Source organism: Austrofundulus limnaeus, unplaced genomic scaffold (genome assembly GCF_001266775.1).
Source record: "Austrofundulus limnaeus strain Quisiro unplaced genomic scaffold, Austrofundulus_limnaeus-1.0 Scaffold120, whole genome shotgun sequence".
Taxonomy (NCBI): Eukaryota; Metazoa; Chordata; class Actinopteri; order Cyprinodontiformes; family Rivulidae; genus Austrofundulus; species Austrofundulus limnaeus.
This window is the reverse complement of record NW_013952522.1, coordinates 925,034-943,965: the sequence shown is the minus strand read 5'-3', so window position 1 is coordinate 943,965 and position 18,932 is coordinate 925,034. Positions and strand designations below refer to the sequence as shown.

At 39.1% G+C, this 18,932-nt stretch overlaps 3 protein-coding genes across 3 annotated transcripts in view; all 3 read right to left on the bottom strand.

Moving 5' to 3' along the window:
• LOC106522081 (uncharacterized) overlaps window positions 1–536 on the bottom strand; it is a 5,344-nt gene extending 4,808 nt beyond the window's left edge. The window contains exons 1-2 of the mRNA XM_014014933.1: window positions 454–536; window positions 39–365 (exon numbers count right to left, since the gene is read on the bottom strand). Of these exons, the coding sequence (XP_013870387.1) occupies window positions 39–365; window positions 454–520 (394 nt within the window). The 5' untranslated portion in view covers window positions 521–536. The remainder of the gene's footprint in view (window positions 1–38; window positions 366–453) is intronic.
• A 4,989-nt stretch (window positions 537–5,525) lies between these two features.
• On the bottom strand, window positions 5,526–15,138 carry jpt1 (Jupiter microtubule associated homolog 1). The gene is made up of 5 exons (XM_014014931.1): window positions 14,918–15,138; window positions 12,738–12,880; window positions 9,563–9,711; window positions 9,068–9,098; window positions 5,526–6,110 (listed from the first exon to the last, which is right to left on the bottom strand). Exons 1-5 carry the CDS (start codon window positions 14,971–14,973, stop codon window positions 5,968–5,970), a joined length of 522 nt encoding a protein of 173 aa, XP_013870385.1. The 5' UTR covers window positions 14,974–15,138; the 3' UTR covers window positions 5,526–5,967.
• A 385-nt stretch (window positions 15,139–15,523) lies between these two features.
• The window catches only part of LOC106522075 (small ubiquitin like modifier 2), a 7,571-nt gene continuing 4,162 nt past the window's right edge, over window positions 15,524–18,932 (bottom strand). The window contains exons 2-4 of the mRNA XM_014014928.1: window positions 18,485–18,616; window positions 17,531–17,602; window positions 15,524–16,203 (exon numbers count right to left, since the gene is read on the bottom strand). Of these exons, the coding sequence (XP_013870382.1) occupies window positions 16,141–16,203; window positions 17,531–17,602; window positions 18,485–18,616 (267 nt within the window). The 3' untranslated portion in view covers window positions 15,524–16,140. The remainder of the gene's footprint in view (window positions 16,204–17,530; window positions 17,603–18,484; window positions 18,617–18,932) is intronic.

Genomic DNA, 18,932 nt, shown 5'->3' with positions numbered 1-18,932 from the left:
AATGAGACCCCAAATAATAATAATAATAAAAGACTCACCTGTCACTACCAGGAGCAGAGATCCTTGACCTTTTATGTAATCACTACCAGAGCCTTTGTACGTTGAGTACAAACACCAGTACGGTCCCATGTCTTCCACAGACAAGTTTTTAATGAGAATTTGCACATTAGGGAAAGTTCCATGTGTCTGAATTCTTGAAGTCATGTTTGGACTAATAACAATTTTAGAGGGGTTGATTTTTGATGTGAAAATGATCGAAGTCTCTTCAAGACCCCCCTTTACATCCAGGTGTTCCTGACCAGAGGAGTCTTTGCACTGGATAGTGATAGAATTTCCAACCTTTCTCCACTCCACTTTATATTTTTCTGCATGCAAAAGATACAAAACAAATGAATATTGGATCTTCGCCAACAGTACAGGTCGTTGTTGTCTTTAAACTTGTCTCAGCCCTACCTGCCGCAGCCAGAGCTGCAAAGAAGAGACAAAGGAAGGTTGCAGTCATCAGCCAGACAGCAGACATGTTGACAAGTTTCACCCTCCGTTCTGACTTCTCAGAAGGAAATGAGCATTTGTCTTCAACCACAGTCTATAACATGACAGCTCAAAGCTGCACACGACCTACACTGTGTTGTTTGAAGTGGGCGTCGACACACGAGTTTGGCATCTTTTTAAAACACACTTTATTTTGAGAATAATCTGGCATAGGAGGTGGCAAAGATTATGAAGAGGCTCAGCTAATGCTAAAATGAAAGTAAAAATGATGGAATTTTATTATTTTTTTCATACAGGGACAACAGATATGATCTAGTACAAGAAACATGAACAACAAGGATCTGAAATGTGATAAAAGAAGTGTGAATATTTTATCTACATACACTGAGGGAAGTTGTTATGACAAAAGCATTTGTGAGAAACCAGATTTTTAGAAAGTGAATTTAATCAAAAAGGGGGAAAAAATAAAGCAAAACAGAACAGGAGATCAGTTACAAAAGTAAACCTAATGACTAAAATTAAGGGGAAAAAAACCATAAATACCTTGTCAACTTGTACAGATTGTCCATAAATTACACTGATTTCTCCCCATTTTGCAGGTATACAGACACACAGGGCAATCGCACAGATTTTTTTTCTCAAAAACTCAGCTTCAAATTTATTTTACATATCTGCAGCAAGAATAAAATATAAGAAAAAAGATTACTTAATTTTTTGCTGGGTAAACATTTTTTGAACAGGCTGAAATGTTCACAATCAGAAGGGGCCTTTTGTGGAGTTCTTTCACTGACCTCTTGTGGCAGCTGAGCAAACATGTGCTTCAATGCTTCAAACCAAACCTTAGTTATGAGTAAAATACAGACATTTGCATGCTTTTTTAAAATGTTTTTTATCTGCACTCCATAAATATCAATATTTTATTCTATATGCGTATAAAAATGTGTTCAAAAACTTCAATTAACAACCGTGAATGTTTAAAACATAAATAAAAAAATTGGGAAAAAATATTTTCGTACTGGTAACATCTAATTTTTGATTCTTTTTACTGTGCATTTTACATTACATTTAAAAAATGACCAACGCTTTTATGTGTGGATAAAAGGTTAGGACCTGTGTTGTTTTGTTGTTGTGGTCCTTTGTCAAGTTTATTCCCATTTTTGTTTGTTTATGATCTTTCAGTGTTTTGGGATCCTTGTTGTGTTCTTTTCTTGTGTTTTACTTTGTGTCACTTTCTTCTCAGTCAGTCAGCCACACCCACCTGTCCCTCACCAGTTTCACCAGTTCACAGCTGCAGCCACTCCACTCATCAGACTCAGTCTTTTTAGACCTTTTAGTTAATTTATGGTTGAAATTCCTGCTTTATTTAAGATGTGGTTCAAAAATAGGAAACATGTCCATATTTTAGGAAAAGAAGAATGTCTTCAACCTTAGACAGATGAATCATAAAAATAAGACTCAGTACCATAAAAACATGATTATAAAGCTTATAAATGATAAATGGACTGTACCTCATTTACAAAGCTAACATATACAAATCATGAAAACTAATGCTAATCACATTCATACACTGATGGGACRCACAACAGAGGCATTAAGAGTAAAGTGTCTTGCCCAAGGACACAACAACTGAGACAGCTGGAACAGGGAATTGAACTGGCAACCTACTGGTTCCAGGATGACTCCCCTAAACAGAATTTAATCCTAAATATCAGCTGCAAAAACATCTTTAATACAACAGAGCTRTGCACATTTTGGCAAATATATAAAAGAATATTAACACAATTTGAAAAGACAGATAAGTCCTCTCAAAGGTTTTTTAATGAGTTTCAGTAAATTTTTTTGCTAAATGTRTAATCAGACGTTTAGTCATGCACAATCAGGGCCTTCCATTATATCAAAGGGACTCTTGACTTTTCCTATGATAAAAAAAAATTCTTTTTTAAATTGGCCTGAGTCAATCAATCAATAACCACAACAAAGAAGTGCATAAAATAATCAATAGACTAAACAAAATCTGCCATGATTTTTCTCCCACGGGGATTTTTCCAGAACGAGCTCATCTTCATCACAACAGCTCCCTTCCTCCAGTCTTATCCAGTTAGAGGAGTACAATATAAGCCACAGGGGACACTAAGAGGAGGGTCTTAATGCCTCTTTTGTTGCAACAGAAACAGTTTTGTCCATCTGCCAGCCGCTGCTTCCTGTTAAGGCCTCCTGATGGTGGGAGAGGCCTTACATGTTGTCTGTCTGCCACACAGGGGTTCATTAGTCTCCCAGGTCACACAGAGGGCAGGAAGACGTATGATTTATTTTATCGTCGCTTTATTTTCTCACTAACACTATAATAGCCATTATTTTGTACTTTTGTGCRTTCCTTTGGGAGAAACGTATCCTCCGGAGACGTCCACACAGTAACAGCTGAGTCAGCAGAAATGACTGGATGAATGTATTGATTAACTATTGGCACACAGCTCTGAGATGACTCATCTTTGCCTCCACCGCTCACATCCTCTTCCTCCCACCCTCCCCGGAGACAAACATGGCCTCATCTGGACTGCATGTGCTCATAATGGCTCTGTCAATAAACTGCAGTCACAGAAGAGCGGGGCTGATTAAACATGGATCACACATGTCCGCTTAATAACCTGGATTATCCTGTGTGCGGGGGAGGAAAAGGATAATCTCACATATTTGTTTGAAAGATTAGTCAGATTAAAAAAAAGACCGGTGGGGTGGGGGGGTAAACAAATGACTAAAACACAGGGTTACAACTAACCTTTACCTTCTTACTTATTGGCATATTTACAAGCATTTTATTTATATATATATGTCAAAAGTAAATTTATTGCATTAAAGACATATTAAATCTTATGTTATATTATATTTTATATAACTGAAATATGAAAGTTGAAGCATCTAATGTGCCACATAAATGAACTCTGTTAGTCTTACAGAGTTAGAGTTATGGGCAGAAATCTCAAGATTATTTTCTTCTTATGCTACCTTTCATTTAATTTGATGTTTTTTTTGTTGTATGTTAAATTTATGTTGTTTTGTTTTAAATGAATAAACTTTATAATAATAATAAATTTAATTTTTAGACCAGGTCTTGCATTTATTTACTGTTATCTATAGGTTAAATTTTTATTTAAACATAGCTATGAAGAGGAATGGATGTGTGTATCTGAAAAGGTTAATTAGAACGAAGCAGACTATTTAAAGTGATAGTTGTGATTTTTTTTGYAGTGGGGTTCAGTGGAGAGGTCATGAGCAGTTAACATCTTACCTGTTGTAGATACCTTTTCTTTGTTTGTTTTTGAGAAATGTTGTCAAGGTTGGAACAAGGAGCCAAAATAAATAAATAAAACAACTAATAAAACAAAGACGTAGAAACTAATGGAGAAGTGAACTGGTGGCAAAAATATATGTTAATATAAACACGTAAATTAAACACAGGGATCACAAATAAACCTAATTATAAAACAAAAATCCTGACAAATAGTTTCATTTTGATTGGACTGACAGGCTACTGGCTAGTCCTAGTGCAATAGAGTGAATTGTTAGAAAARGTAAATCTCAAATACTTTAAGATGTTAGATGCAAATGCTATTTTATAATTTTTACATAAATTTTTGCCCTACTATATTATTCTGATAATATAGTATATAATGCTGGAAGTGCTCCTGGATGCACAAGAGGTGCTACAGCTTGCTGCTGTTGCTGTTTGCCACCTCAAAAGGAACAGTGGTCGTCATCTGGCTGCCAGCAGGATCCCCCCCCTGCAGAAATAACACTGGCAGAAAACAAGTCTTTGAACGCACCATCACATCCTGGCACTTTTCCAAGACAGGAAGTTCTTTTCTTGGTTTGAGTGACACATATGTGCCTTTCTTGACAGATGACTGAAACACACCGCTGTTCCACAGTACTAATACAAACCCGCAGGTTCAAACCCTTACTCCAGAGCGCACACTGAAAATATGATTTATAGCCAGTGATGTGATGTTTAATTAGAAGATAAGATTTAATTAAACGTGTGAACAGTGAGAAAACAGGGAACAAAATGACCCTTTTGTTGTTTTACAAAGTGTTTTAAAAGATAACCTGAAGTCAGTGAAGATCAGTTTTAAAATAGTTAATCTGAAGAGGAGCTGCCTTCTAGGCTCTTATTGCTTCACAATAAGAGGATTACGGAGCGATCAAGTCAACAATACACAACCATTCACATCAGCACACTAAAGACAGCAGGACTTAACTCTAACTAGCTGTATTCTCGTAATTGTTCAGACTTGTCAGATTTATTTTTCTAGACAAGGCAGTTCTCAGGATGAGTTATTTTTTAAAAATGGATTAGCTTAATAAAAATGTAGCTTATACTACAGTATAACCCCATCAGAAGTTACAGAAATGTCCATGACGTGCTGGTTATTGTGTAACAAATATAAATCTGAGGAAAAATAACAAGAAAGGTTTTCAAAAACTCACGTTTTGTTCAGAATTTGTTCACAAACATTGGAGAGGCCTATTTTTTTCTGTCAAATCTCACCCAGTTTTCTGTAAAGTCTTAATCCCCTCTGAATTCTCATGTTACAAAAGCTAAACTCTTCAAGCAAATACCAAATAAGGCATCTGTGAACAGAGCTCTTAAACGTCACCTTCAATAGGTAACATTACGTCATGTGGATCAGCTTTCAGTTTTTAAAAACCCCAACCTTCAGAGCTAAAAAAAAAAGCTGCAACATCTTAAAAACAGAAATGCTTGAGCCAAATACCAAACATATGACGTTATAAAAAAGATTGGACTTTTTTTTTTTCTACTTACACAACTGGACGCAGCTACTATTATCAGTTTGGTGGGCAGACTTCCAGTCCAGAGCCTGTCTTTCCTCTCCACAGGCTTCATTTTACTAAACATAAATACTGTGAGACAGTCCGGATGCATTCTTGTACGTTTGTCTCTTCGGCAACAACCTTTTCTCTTTGAACTCTCAATAGTTATCTCTTAAGCTAAAATAAAGACAAAAAAGCAGCAGCAAATTCATATGAATCTTTATTGTAATTAGAAATCCACGCATCAAATCCTTTTTAATTATTATTATTTTGTTTGTTTTACCATTTACAACATGGGGAGAGTGAGGGAYGAGCTAAATGTCATGCCTTTCCCAGCAGGCGCAATGCACTACAGGATGGACATGAGAGGAGCGGGATGGACATGGGAGATACATAAAGTGCCATTGTCAACAGTTTTTTTTTTCTTTTTTTTAATAAAAAATAGGGATCAAACAAAAAGGGTTTGAGGGTGGAGTGAGAGGACATGACGGTCCGTGGACGTGACAGCACGAGTGCACAGGAAGGAGGAGGAGACGGTGGGATGTTGATGAGAAGGAAGAGACTGGAGGAGGGAGTTTTTCTTAAAAAATAAAAAAGCGTTTGGAAAAAGAAAACAAAAACAACAAAGTTTAAAGGAGTGTAGTCTCAACCCAGGATGAGGCTGGACTTGCCACCGGGAGGGTTTCTTCGACCGCCTGCTGCAGCGTTGGCACCTCCCGATGGGGCGGGGCCTTGTGACGTCTCCTTCTGCTCCTGCTCCTCCTCCACGCCGTCGGGACATTCTGCAGCTGCAACAACCACAACAAATCACTCCAGTGTGGCTGATAACCACATTAAATCACAGAATCCTAACTTTATCACAGCTGAACTTGAAAGCAGCAGCCGGTTGTTGTAGYTCCTCATCATTTTTGTGCACAAAACATTTGTTTGTACTTTAACATACTGTACAACAATGACAAAAAATGTCCCTTTGACCATCAAACAGTCTAAAATTAATCCCAATCTAACAATACCACAGTCCAATATTYTAAGTATAACAATATATAGTATAATGTGCAGCTATAAAGATATAAAACTTAATGAATTACTTTATGTCTAACACTGCTGTTGTACAAAAAAAAACTATAACTTTATTGTATGCCTTTTCAGATTTGTTGTTTGATCTAAAACACAGAGAAAAGCCAAAATGTCCTGATGCATCTCACCAGTCCAGGTAGAAAAATTTAAGTTGAATAGGTTCTCTGGACGGGTTCTTCTTTGTTGAAACCCAGACCAGTGGTCACTCAAGGAGTTTCAGAGAAACTGAGACGTTTATTCTCTAAACATGATGTCCCAGTGGCTTTCAAAGCCAAACACACATTACAGCAAAGACTGGTTCACCCGAAAGATCCGGTTCCCTAACCTGTCCTGAGGACCYACTCAAATATTTGTTTAGATCCAGTCTCCAATGAACTTTGAAGAAAGACAGACGTTTTTGCAGAATCTGGGCTGTGGCAACATTAATGCCAGCAGCGCTGCTGCTGGCACGGGCGGGGACTTTTTAAAATAAAACATTATAAATAAACATCTTCTGATTTCTTCYTAAAGTATCTTTTTATAGTGAGAAGCAAAGCACAGCTGGGCAGCAGAAAGAGCAGTGAACCATCTGTGACAACTGAACTAATTATAAGTTAATGAGCTTGGTGTCTTGGGTTGGCCATCGAGTGTTGAGTATTGATTGAAACTGGGACTAACGTTGGAATCRTTCGAATTGTAAACATTTGATTCCTAGTTCCAGTCCATCGACCGGAAAATGTTGCCGCTGAACAAAAGCTGCAGCTGAGCTGCCTGAACACCACCGAAGAATGTGCGAGTCTAAAATGTCTCATACCAACACTGAGGCAGCTAACAAGTTATAGACCATAAAACTGTGACATCAGCTCAGTAACATGTTAAAGTTCCTGCAGCATCACACACTGGACTAGCCTGGTAAAAACCAGACCCTGTCCTTCACTTTGCTTTGTACAAGGGTCTGGACTCGCTGCTATAGAGAAGTGATTCTTGCTGGAGGCGTGGCCTCTGTGTCGCTGTGACAGAGGCTAAGCTAAGAAGCTAACAGGAAATCTCGTGCGCTGTAAACAACCCTACTGAGAGGAGAAAAGTACCGAGTCGAACGAGACGACTGTAAATGAGAGCTGCTGTTTTGTCAGACAAATTTAATTTAATTTGGAAACCTTATCAACACAGACTGGCTTCATTCACTTCCTCCACTGCTGTGTGCTAAACTAACTAGCAGACACCGAGCAGAAAATCGATGTTGTTTAAAACTCCGCCTTCTGTTGCTGATTGGCCCAGGTAAAATAAACTACAAGCAGACTCTGCGCTGAAAATCAATGTTCTGTTCTCTGATTGGTTCGGCTAAAAATCTGCCAGCGAAATCCTTGTCTATGGGAGAAATCCCAGACGGAGCAGTGAAGGGAAACTAGAATTGAGYGGAGCTGCGTAGGAAGGCAAGGGCCAGGCTAACACTGGACATGTGTCAATGTGGTTTCATGAGGTTTTTTTTTTTTTTTTAAAGAAAACACTCTTGTAAACATGTAGACTGCAAAWCATGTCCATCACTAACCAGCCAAAAAGTCTTTTTGATCTTGTTTTGAGACTGATGTACTAAACAAGAGCAGAATATGTCGGATTATTAATTTTGTTAGCCTGGAGATTTTCCTTATTTCAAGAAGTCCATCATTAAGTACAATTGTCTCATTCCACTCTCAGATTATTTCATTTACTTTGAGTCTGAATCTTCTGAAACTAAGTGAAATAATCTGACAGAGCAGTAAGATACCTGTAATACCCCTGTGCAAAATAAAATCATAACACTTATATTCAGGTTCATAGGTTTCATACTGATATAGTGGCTGATAACAGYCCTGTCAGGAATTCTTATTGAAGTTCATAAAAAGTAAAACGTTCAATTTTAGAGACGTTACGATTATTTTCATCCAGAAAGAACTCTGGTTTTAAGAGTGTAAGACTTGGTTAGTGACCTCATGGAAACCATGCAAACTTTTTTTGGCCCTGCCTCTAGAAAGAATTGGAATCGTTAGGAACATGAATCCAAACAAGGAACCGGAATCGTTTAAATTCAAACGATGCCCAGCCCTGCCGGTGTCACACATATAACCGCCCAGCTCTGTGGGAAGTGGAGCCAGATGTTCAGACCTAACTGAGCATCAAAAACACTCCACTGTTGTTTCTCAACTGTTTACTTCTGGCTGAACCTCTCTGGGTGATACATGTTCTGCGTCTTATTAAAGCAGCCATTTTAAAGTTATGGTTTGTTAATGAACTGGAGTTCGTTATTTTTATTTTTTTTGCCAAGGTATAAACTTTGAAGTACTTAAAAGGTAGAAGAAAAAGCCGCTCTGTCACAAACCCACACCTGGACGTTAATAAAAGCTTTTCATACTAAAGCAAAGCCTGCCATTAAAGAACAGCTGCTTGACTCCAGATTACCACCCTCATCATGACGGGAAAWAAACCACATCAAAGACATCATGTGTTGTTGACTTAGAAAGGGAGAACRCATGTACTGTATGTTTCAAAGAAAGTCAGCAGAGACAAAACAACTCAATCCAATATTTGTAGGGGGCTGGGATGGTGAAAATGCCTGATCTGTTATAGAGCCTTTCATTGAGTCATGCACCTCTGTTTAGACACAGAAACTGAAGCCTTTTAGAAAAACAGCGGAAGAGCTTAAGAAACTCACCATCGTTTGCTTGTTCTTGTCCGTTCTCATCCTAAAATGTAAACAAGAGACAAGAATATCAGATTGAAGCACTCACTTAAGTCAGAAGAATAAGGTTTACAAAGCTGAAAAAATATGCAAAAACAAACTTCATCCTGCAGGAAACTGATTAAATAGATGGTTTTGTGCCATTCAGTTACAAGAATAAGCTTTTGACGCCCKCCGTTTGTTCAGAAATTGTCTTTTTCCTTCTCTTTTTTTTTACTGATGGAACCTGATTCTGTTTCACTGTTTCTTTATTAAAACTGTTTCCATGTCTGACAAAGAAGAGCAACACTCCTTTGGGATTATAGAGATCAGTGGATATTTTAAAAAAAAACCTGGATTGGTTTCAAATAGATGATCAAAATTTTCCACTGAACTGTTTGGAAATACACTTAATCTTCAACTGTGTGCTTTTCAGGCTGAACCAGGCWGTGGCTGTGTTATGGAAACAATAAATCAGATGTCAGGTACCTCTTGTCTCTGGTTCCAGATCATGGCGGCCCCGGAGTTGTGGATGGTGGTCAGTTCGGGCTGAGGGTTCTTGGGAAAAAGGAGAGGCTGCTGGCACCTCCTCAGTGGGGCTGACGGCTCCCCACACAGAGTTCCTGCGGCTGCACCAGCTGGGTGATTAAAAAAAAAAACGGCTTTAAAAACACGCAGACATCGTCTATTTACAACAACACTCAGACACATTGTTTTTCCCTTTTTAAAGAGGAAAAGGAGGGTAACTGATTGTGGTGATGTGATACAGGAAGCACTGATGACAAAACGTGAATAAGACTTCAAAGCAGCCGTCGTACCACACGAACACTAATCCACTTAGTGACAAAGCCAGACCTCTCTGACTCATGTGGCAACAATGTTCACAAACCGACTGACCAACACAGATTTGACAAAACATCAGCTTTATGAGGCCGAAATAATGCACGCCAAAAATCACTGGGAACCAAAAGGAAACATCACAAAATCCGCTTGAGCGGCTGCAACAGACCCAAAAAAAAAAAAAAAAAAAAAAACACGGTGGAACACTTCCAGTCAGACAAGCCGACTGCCAAAACTCACAAAATCCTCCAGCGCCTCAATTCTCCTTCAGCAGAAAGAGCATTAAAACCCTGCACTGGCTGGCTCTGAGGAGGAGACGGGCTGAGCTGACCCAAAGTCACATAAGGTAACGGCTATCGCCCAGAGGGCCGACATCATGTAGAGAAACAACGGCAGCTGTGGAGGCAGGGGGGGGGGGGCGCTGATGTTAATGGAGGGACGGGATTCGGCTCTGAGAGTGGATCCCTCAACAAGAGCTCCTTCATTATCGGCTCGATATTTCTGAGTCTAATCAGTTTACTGCCCAGTGAGCGACAAATATGAAAGCAGAGGGGATTAAACCAGATTGATGGGAGCACATAGAGATGCTTCATGTTATCATCAGCACGAAACATGGCCTTCTACTTAACTTTATGGATCTCATGGGTCTGAGGCATGGATGGTCTGAACACAGTGAGACAGGAAAGCAATTGTTTGCTGCTGGTAGTTATAGCTTCCTCTCTCATCATGTAGACAGAGGCTAAGGGCTCTTAAACATACCAATAAAATCCTGAACAACAGCCTGCCCAAAGAGTCCGACTGAATATAAATATGCTTTTGTATCAGCATTACATTTGCACAATCAATGACCTAACCCTGACTCACCCCTCTTTCAATTCTTGATTTATTCTAGCTCTTAGAAACAGATTGACCACTTTAACAGCACGAGCACAATGTACACACTATTAGAAATATATTTTCACTGGCACTAAAACCATAGTAATGTACATGTGAATATATTTTGTATGTTTTTATTGACCATTTTCCTTTGCAAATACAATAAATTACCATTACAACAAACAATGATATGTCTCAGTTAGTGTACTTGGGTCCATATTTGGTATTGCTGCTTTTCCCTAACAAACACTTAAATTTGCATTATCTAAATCTTACAGGCTTCAGACATAGTTTTACACACAGATATTTTAACATCGCATCTGTTTATGTAAAAGGAATGAACAAAAACTGAGGGTGTTATTGACTTCTGGAAGGGGTGTATCGAGACGTAGAAGAAAATTTTAACCACTACTCTTTGTGACTTCAAATTAAAGGCTGAGGAGTAGAGGGAGGCTCAGATGTTCAGGTAAAGTTACTGCTGCAAAAACATCTTATTAAACCACTTATTACTTTTTTCCCCCCTCCAATCAGTTTTTCATTCATTCATTTTTCCTTTCATTTTATTTTGATTGCATGATTTGTGTACTTTGTTCATTTGTGTTACAAATTAAATGAATAAAGAACTACTACTACTAGATCAACAGGATATGACACAGAAGACATTTTGGTAAAACAAATATCAAATTCATATAAATTAGTGAAAGTTATTTTGTGTTCGACTTGGATTATGTTTCCAGATTTTATGCATGCACGCAGTCATTTTAGAGACTACATATATACTAAAGTCTGAAGACCTAACCAGGTGTCACATGTTCCCCGATGTTTGAGACTTATTCTGTGCAAATAAAATGCATTTTTGTCAATTTATTCAGGAATCTGTACAACGCCGCGTGCCAGAGAAACAAGAGTTCACACAAAGGCCTCATGGAAAGGCACAACACTCGTAAACCACGCGATAGACCGTCATAATTCCACAATAAAATAACGCTCCCGTCCAGTTGTGTAAACTGAAGTGGGCCAAAGTCTGAGAGGCTCCTCCAAACTTGACACAGGCCCAATAGAAACAATGCGAGCAGGAAAGGGCTTTTACTATAATCAGCTGCTGGATATCGGAGGCTACAGAAACAATTTAGGTCAAATTCTAGTTTGTGAACACGCCCCAGAAAAAAAAACAATTTTCTACAATGTGTTCCGAGTGAAAATGTGCTTTTCGGAATCTCACTCCTACGACCTTTCAACTTAATGCAACAACGACGACCTAGATAATTAAATATTCAATCCTTAATTACAAGCAGTGAAGCCAAACTGCTCGAAACAGAAAGTAACGTTTGTACTAAACCGAGGAAAGTTTCAGCCAAACATTCTGGAAGGCAGTAATGTCAAATCACATTTAAGTCTGTGCGGTTATAAATTTGCAGTGACCTTGAAATCTCAGAGCCCTTTGCAGTTTCTCCCCCCTCTCTCTCCTCGCAGCTGCATTTGCTTCTCTCTCGCTGTCCAAGGCCGTGCATTTCACCAAGTGATTCATTTTTCCACAACCTATTCTTTCCACTGAAGACCGATCTTCTACCGCTATTTATCAAAGGCTAGTTTCAAATTACTATTATCCCAGCACTTCAGGGCTTTTTTGGCTGTTATACATGTGGGAAACCCAGTCAGACGACCGAAATGAGAACCTCTAAATAACCCTTCAGTTTGTATCTTTTCCACGCTCAAGTTAGAGGAATTAAATGTTCGGTCCTTTCTGCTTACTTAAACCTTCTGGCAGTTCGGTCTTTGCAAGACTTGGCATGCCCTGTATAGATATATCTCCCTGGTTCAAACCGTAGTTATCCTGTAAATGTAGTCCTGAAAGGTTTGATTTATGTGGCTCTGATTTGTTGCGTTAAAAATAAATAAATAAATAAAATAAAAAAAATCAACAAGCGTTAATGTCAGAGGAAGTTACTTGGCGGATTGTTCCTTCGATGAGCATGAGGGTCGTCAGGTTCTGCAAAGATGCTAGAGGCCATTTTGTTCTTGCGCTGTGGGGTCGTGTTGTCGTCTGCACCGAGGGAGAAGTTGGAGTCCCCACCCGGCGGTCGTAGAACCCTTACAAGAGAGGGGGAGACAGACAAACTGATTAGAATCTTGGTGGATTAAAACACATATTTTTTTACTGCGCTCTCATTTCAGGCCGAACAACAACACAAAAATAATCAATAATGAATAACACATAATAATATTCCCCACAGTATTTGAAGGTTTCTCCCTGCTCCACCCTAACCCTTTCATACCAAACACCAAAAGGCACACCAGCACAGCCTCCGCTTTCTAAGCCTCGCCTGTCAGCCCGTCAGACAGACAGTCGCAATCTCTGCCCTGCAGCTGACTCCCATCGCCTGTAATCACAGAGTTAGCGAGCTAGCTGCAGCCTCTCTTCAGCACAGATTCTTTTGCAGTGACACATGAAGGGGCTGGTGTGCGTTTCGGGAATCATTGCTGCGCTTTGGCTAAATGAATAACTCAGATGTGACGCTTCATTTGAACCTAATTTCATATAGGGGGGAAAAAAAGGAAGAAGTCTGAAACTTACAGATAMTATAGGTCAATATTCTGGAAGAGCACATAAAACCTATGCAGATGAGTGAATGAAAACAGGCTACTTTCTAGTCATTTATCAGAAGCTTAACACAAACAGCAGAGGGAGATTCTTCTACCCTGCTGTGCTGAAGGACAGTTGGAGTAGACGGCAGACCCCAGTGCGTTTGCAGAACCCCTCCCTTTTTATTTACAGCAAACTGCCCCCTCAGAGTCCCTGAAGCCACCAGCTGACACGTCCGAGCAGTTGTCCAAGGGCCAGGCGGGCGAGTCCAACAAACGGGCCAGAGCGCCTCGAAATACAAAGAAATCAACGACGACAGTCGCACCAGGACAGCCCAGACTGCACCGGCATGATTTTAATCCCTCAGGTTTCAGGGTCCATCACACAGGGCCGTGACAGTAATGTCTTAACCAGACTGCACCTCTTYCTGGCCAGAGGAAGGATGAGCTCATGGTTTCCACATGGACATGGGGGGAAAGATTTTAGCAACATTGCAGCAGATCCCACCCTAAAACGAAACGGCAAATGATATATTTTAAAAAAACAGTAGATATTTGGGAGCAGGAGGGCCTTTTTAGGTAATGAGAGGTGAAGATAAGTGATGCAGGAACTCCACAGTTAGAGATTGGTATGTCTGATAAGACATGGACCACGATGGCCTAGATTTCACCTTATCGTGGCTGAACTTGCTGCTTCGGGGATCTCTTTGTTCAGACARCAGCAGAAATGACCAACAGCTTTGAAAAAAAGGGGGGCTTTAAGAACCAAAAGCAAAAGAGCTAAGAAAAGATTTACAGGCTTACAGACCCCCACCCAAGCCCCTGCATCGACCTCCAACYGGGTAATGACTGACCGACATTTGACAGGCTCACAGCAAAATCTGACAGAACAAGATCTTCTCCAAAACTATCAAATCTGTGCAACTTTAAGATGCAGAGGAAGAAATATTATAAAACTCCTCTTTCTACTGCAGGAGGGGTTCAGATACGCATCATTTAACAGGAAGGAAAGGACTGCGTGCCTGGAGGACTGGTTTTATCATTAAATACAATAAATACATCAAATGAAATGCACATATTAGAAATGTAATAAGGTTTCYAACTTCACTTGCAGAGATAGTGATCAAACAAAGCTAACTCAATCACATGCTTAACATTACACAAGATCAGCTTGTAACTAACTACAAAAAAAGTTATTCTGTGGTCAAACTTTAGGAGCTAACACAAGAAAATGGGTTCTCCTGTTTTTACATCCACAAAAAWAGAGAAAATAAATATCTAGTTCTGGTCCACTCGCTGGCCAGAATTCCTCACGAGCTAACCCAACTTAGCTAACGGGTACGGAACTGAGACCCAACGAGATTAACTCAATTAACGAGACAGTTTAGCTCATTCCAGATAGATCCCCTCTACACCTCCAGAAGACCACACAAGACTGTCTTTCAACACAACCAGAAAAAAAAGAGGCGTTTGCTAGCTAAAAAAAATGTTTTCCCCCGCATCCCACTTCTTTTGTTCCTCCGTGAAAAGCTCCTCGTTCTTTACCTGGAACTGCTTTTAGTACCAGGGTCTATGCCTTGAAAGGTGGTTGTCGTTGTCATCTTTTTGGGAGTATTTCACYGTCTTGACGGTAGCGAAGAATCGGGCTAATTAGGAGAGAAAGGGGGGAGGAAAAAAAAGAAACTCCTCTCGCTCAGCGGAGAAAAGACGGGATGTAGACTCCACCCGATACAGAAAAAAAAAAAAAAAAACGAATACCAGATCCGCTGGTTCTGCGGTGCCACCACATGAGGCCCAACCCACCAGCAAATGCTGGGACCCGATTGGTCAGGACAGTGCACAGCTTCCCTCTGATTGGTCAGGTGAGCACCGAGCCTCACTCTGATTGGACAGTACCACATGGGTCAAATCTCTTGTTGGTGGTACTTCTCAGATTCAYGTCAGTGACCAGACACAGCCCACATCCCTGGGGCCATATTCTGCTACAATCCATCAACATTTATTATTGCAATCATTAATAAATAAAATGAGACTTTATATTACTTATAAAGCCTATATGGCATCTATTTGAGAAAATCTTGGGAAAAAAGTAACTTATTCTAAAAATATTTGCTGGATCAAAACCCAAATAAAAACTAGAACAAGTAAAAGTTTGGGAAAAACGACAACAGCTTTATTTTAACAAGCATTTTAATAGACAATACGAATGTGTATTTAACTGAAATATCCCTTTAGGCTTCCCAAAATTTGAAGTGGACAAGTAAAACGATTAAACATCCAGTACAATATAAAAAGTATATAAAATGAATATTTCTTTTAGACAATAACAGAGGCTAAATGATAACCTAGTCGTGTTCCCAAAGCGGGTGAGCTGCTCACAAAGTGACAGCAAGTCCCAAAACTGTCTAACTTGAGTTCAGACTTGGTGGATAGTTACCATGCTTAATATATGAATACTTTAGTGAGTCTCAGTAAATTAATTTTTTTAATTTACTTGCATCTTCAGAAGAAACCCTCAGAACTAGGATGGAAGCTCCTACACAATTACCACAATACAGCATGGACATTATAATGCAAGGCTGTATGGATGTAGATTATGTACAAAGAAAAGTAACAAGGGTGTGAATGAACATATTATACAGCATTTAAAACCTCTTCTGCATGGAAATCTGCTGAGACAGTCGATGCGTTGTAAAAAGGACCAGCCGCTGGGCGTCATGGGCTGGGGAAGTTGGAGGAAAACAGTGTCAAGGTGCGGTGCGGTCCTTTTAAATCAAGCCTCCTGTCTGTTGCTGAAACACGTCAATTGTGTCCTCATCTTCCATTTCCAGCTGTGAAGAGGGTGAGGAGATAAAAGCAAAAAGTCAGACGTCAAGAGGTTTCATTTCCGTGTCATGTGGCATTTGGGTGACATTGTGTTTTATATAAAATTTATCTTTCTGGCTGCATCAAAAAGCAACGCTGCCTTCCAAACGGCACGCTGAGTTTTTAATGACAGGCTTGCCTTGCACTGCAAATATATTCAATAATGGGTTGTGACCACTTCAACCTCGAGCCGCAGCGAGTATAACTGGCATCTGTCTGCGGAGACATATTCAGCCACAACGCACCAACTAAGATTTAGTTTTTGTGCATTCTTGCAGCCTGAGGCGTTACAGGATCTGGACGTCAGCACAACGAACTGCACCAAGACATGACATGCGACAGGTTTCACCCCAGAGACATTATAATATTTGTCTCAGAATTGCAATTGATCAACACTCAGAGACTGTGGTTACATTTTTAATTGCATGTGTTACAGAGTTCCTACACAGGTTTTCCTGTGTGTTTTTTTTGCAAACATTTCCTGTAAATGTTAATTACATTATGAAGTCCAGAAACACACATATTCATACTCTTGTTTCTWTTTCTCAGATTTTATTCAGACCTAAGAAACACTAAAAGCAGACTCATAAGACTTTGTAGGAATTAAATGCTCTGCACAGAAAAGGAAAGACAAAAGTGCACTTCAACTCAAATCTTCCTAGTTCAACATAATTTGAATACCTGCATAATGAGAAGTGCAACGTAGATAGAATGTCTCCAGTTTGTATTGCACAAAATCCAAAACCAGTTTCTCCACTAGTTGTTTTTTAGGTGATGAAAACTGAACTGGACCCTTGAACTGTTTGGAATAAGGTCAGGGTGTTTGGATTGGCTAAATATGATCAATAAAGCAGAAAAATCCCTTCTTCCTATGAATTCATAGGAATGAAAATGAAGCAACCGAATCCCCCCCGCCCTTCTTTATTCTGTCTCACTAACATGTGAAGTGCCTTTGTTAGCAGTGTGATGGTTACACGCAAGTGTTACATTTTTTTGCACYGTTTTATTTTCAAGTAAGTAACTTTGCATTGTTTTACATCTAATTTTGATTTTACATGCAACACGTTGGTTCCTTTAATACAAATGCAGGTCATTTTTTTCACAATAAATGCTGTTAAATAGAGCAGTTAATCAGAGTCACCACCGCACTTCAGAACAGATAAAATCTTTTAAATTTGCAATTCTGGATCCATTTTTCTCTCTCTCTTTTCTTAAACAAATTTTGTCTGGGTGATTGTCTGGATTTGTGGCCTGAAGCAGCTGAAGTGAATTTTTKTAAAACTACAAACTTACCTGTGCAGGTGTGTCTGTGTCATTCATTGGTTGCCCATCAAATCTGAACCTGATTTGGCTCATTGACAGTCCCTAGAAAAAAGAAAAAATGTGTCATTCATGTCAAAATTACTCAATGGGCAGTAAGGGTGTCTTATCATACTAGTTCAAAATGATCTCCAAACAATATTGTTAATCACACTTTCTGAGACAATTTACCATCCAGAAATAAAGTGTGACAAGCCTATGTACAAGACATAGCTATAAAAACATTTTTTAAATAGGAGATTTGAATTAATTTTATGATTCTTATTCATTTAAAAAAGGACTGTACTTGTGACATAATTCACCACTCAGAAAGAACAAAAAGAAAGCTACGACCATAATGAAGAGCTGTCATAACAATTATAAAGCTTCTATTTCACAATGAATTAGACCTAAATATGTAGATGAAAACCTGCACTTAACGCCAAATAAGTGCATGTAAAATAATCACATCACACATAATGGTCAGTAATAGTCATAGTGGCTCTTTTACTACTAATGTTATAACCCTGAAACAAAATTACAACAAATTATCTCCATAGGATGATAAAGTGCAACAACTCAGCATCGTAGCTTTGTGTTGAACTGATGACCGTGGCAGTCTAAAATATTAAAATCCTTGCTGTTTCAAGAATACTCTGCTCCGATGTTGTTAATAACAAATGTTTTGACAAGCGGGGAAAACGCCCAGGTGTAACTAATAACATTTGCTGACAGGTCTAATCCTCAAGCGCTAGCAAAACATGCTAGATGTTTTAGAAAATGAGCCAAAGCTATTAGTTTCCATGAGTGTTTCTGACAAGGCAAAAAGGTATGAACTTCACACCTGAGTGGAAAAAAAAAAAACGTGAACTGTTCACTTTAACACCACTAGCTAAAAAAAAGGGGTGCTTTTGAGTTTTTTGTGTGATGACATCAGGTCATGCTCACCTGTCTGTCGCAGTAGGCCTTCATGAGTTTGATAAGCGGCGTGTGTCTTTTGATCTTGAACTGCACGACAGAGCCATCCTGACCCGCTACCTTTAGATTGATGTGCTCATTGTTTTCCGTCTTGACACCCTCCTGAACAAGAAAATAAATAAAAAAGAGAAAACACGTGAGTACACAAACAAATTCAGAGCTGGAATTTTGATTTCATTGTCTGAAGATTACCAAACTAAATAATCTTGAAAGCAGATGTTTTTACGAACCAAAACATTTAGAAAATRAAAACTTAAAAGACACAAAAAGCAGCACCATTTTCTGTTTAACTGAATGAAGCAGTTTAAATGCAAGCAAAAATTTACAGCGGGTAAAATAAGTATTGAATACGTCACCATTTTTCTCAGTAAATATATTACTAGAGGTACTAATGACATGAAATTTTCACCAGATGTCG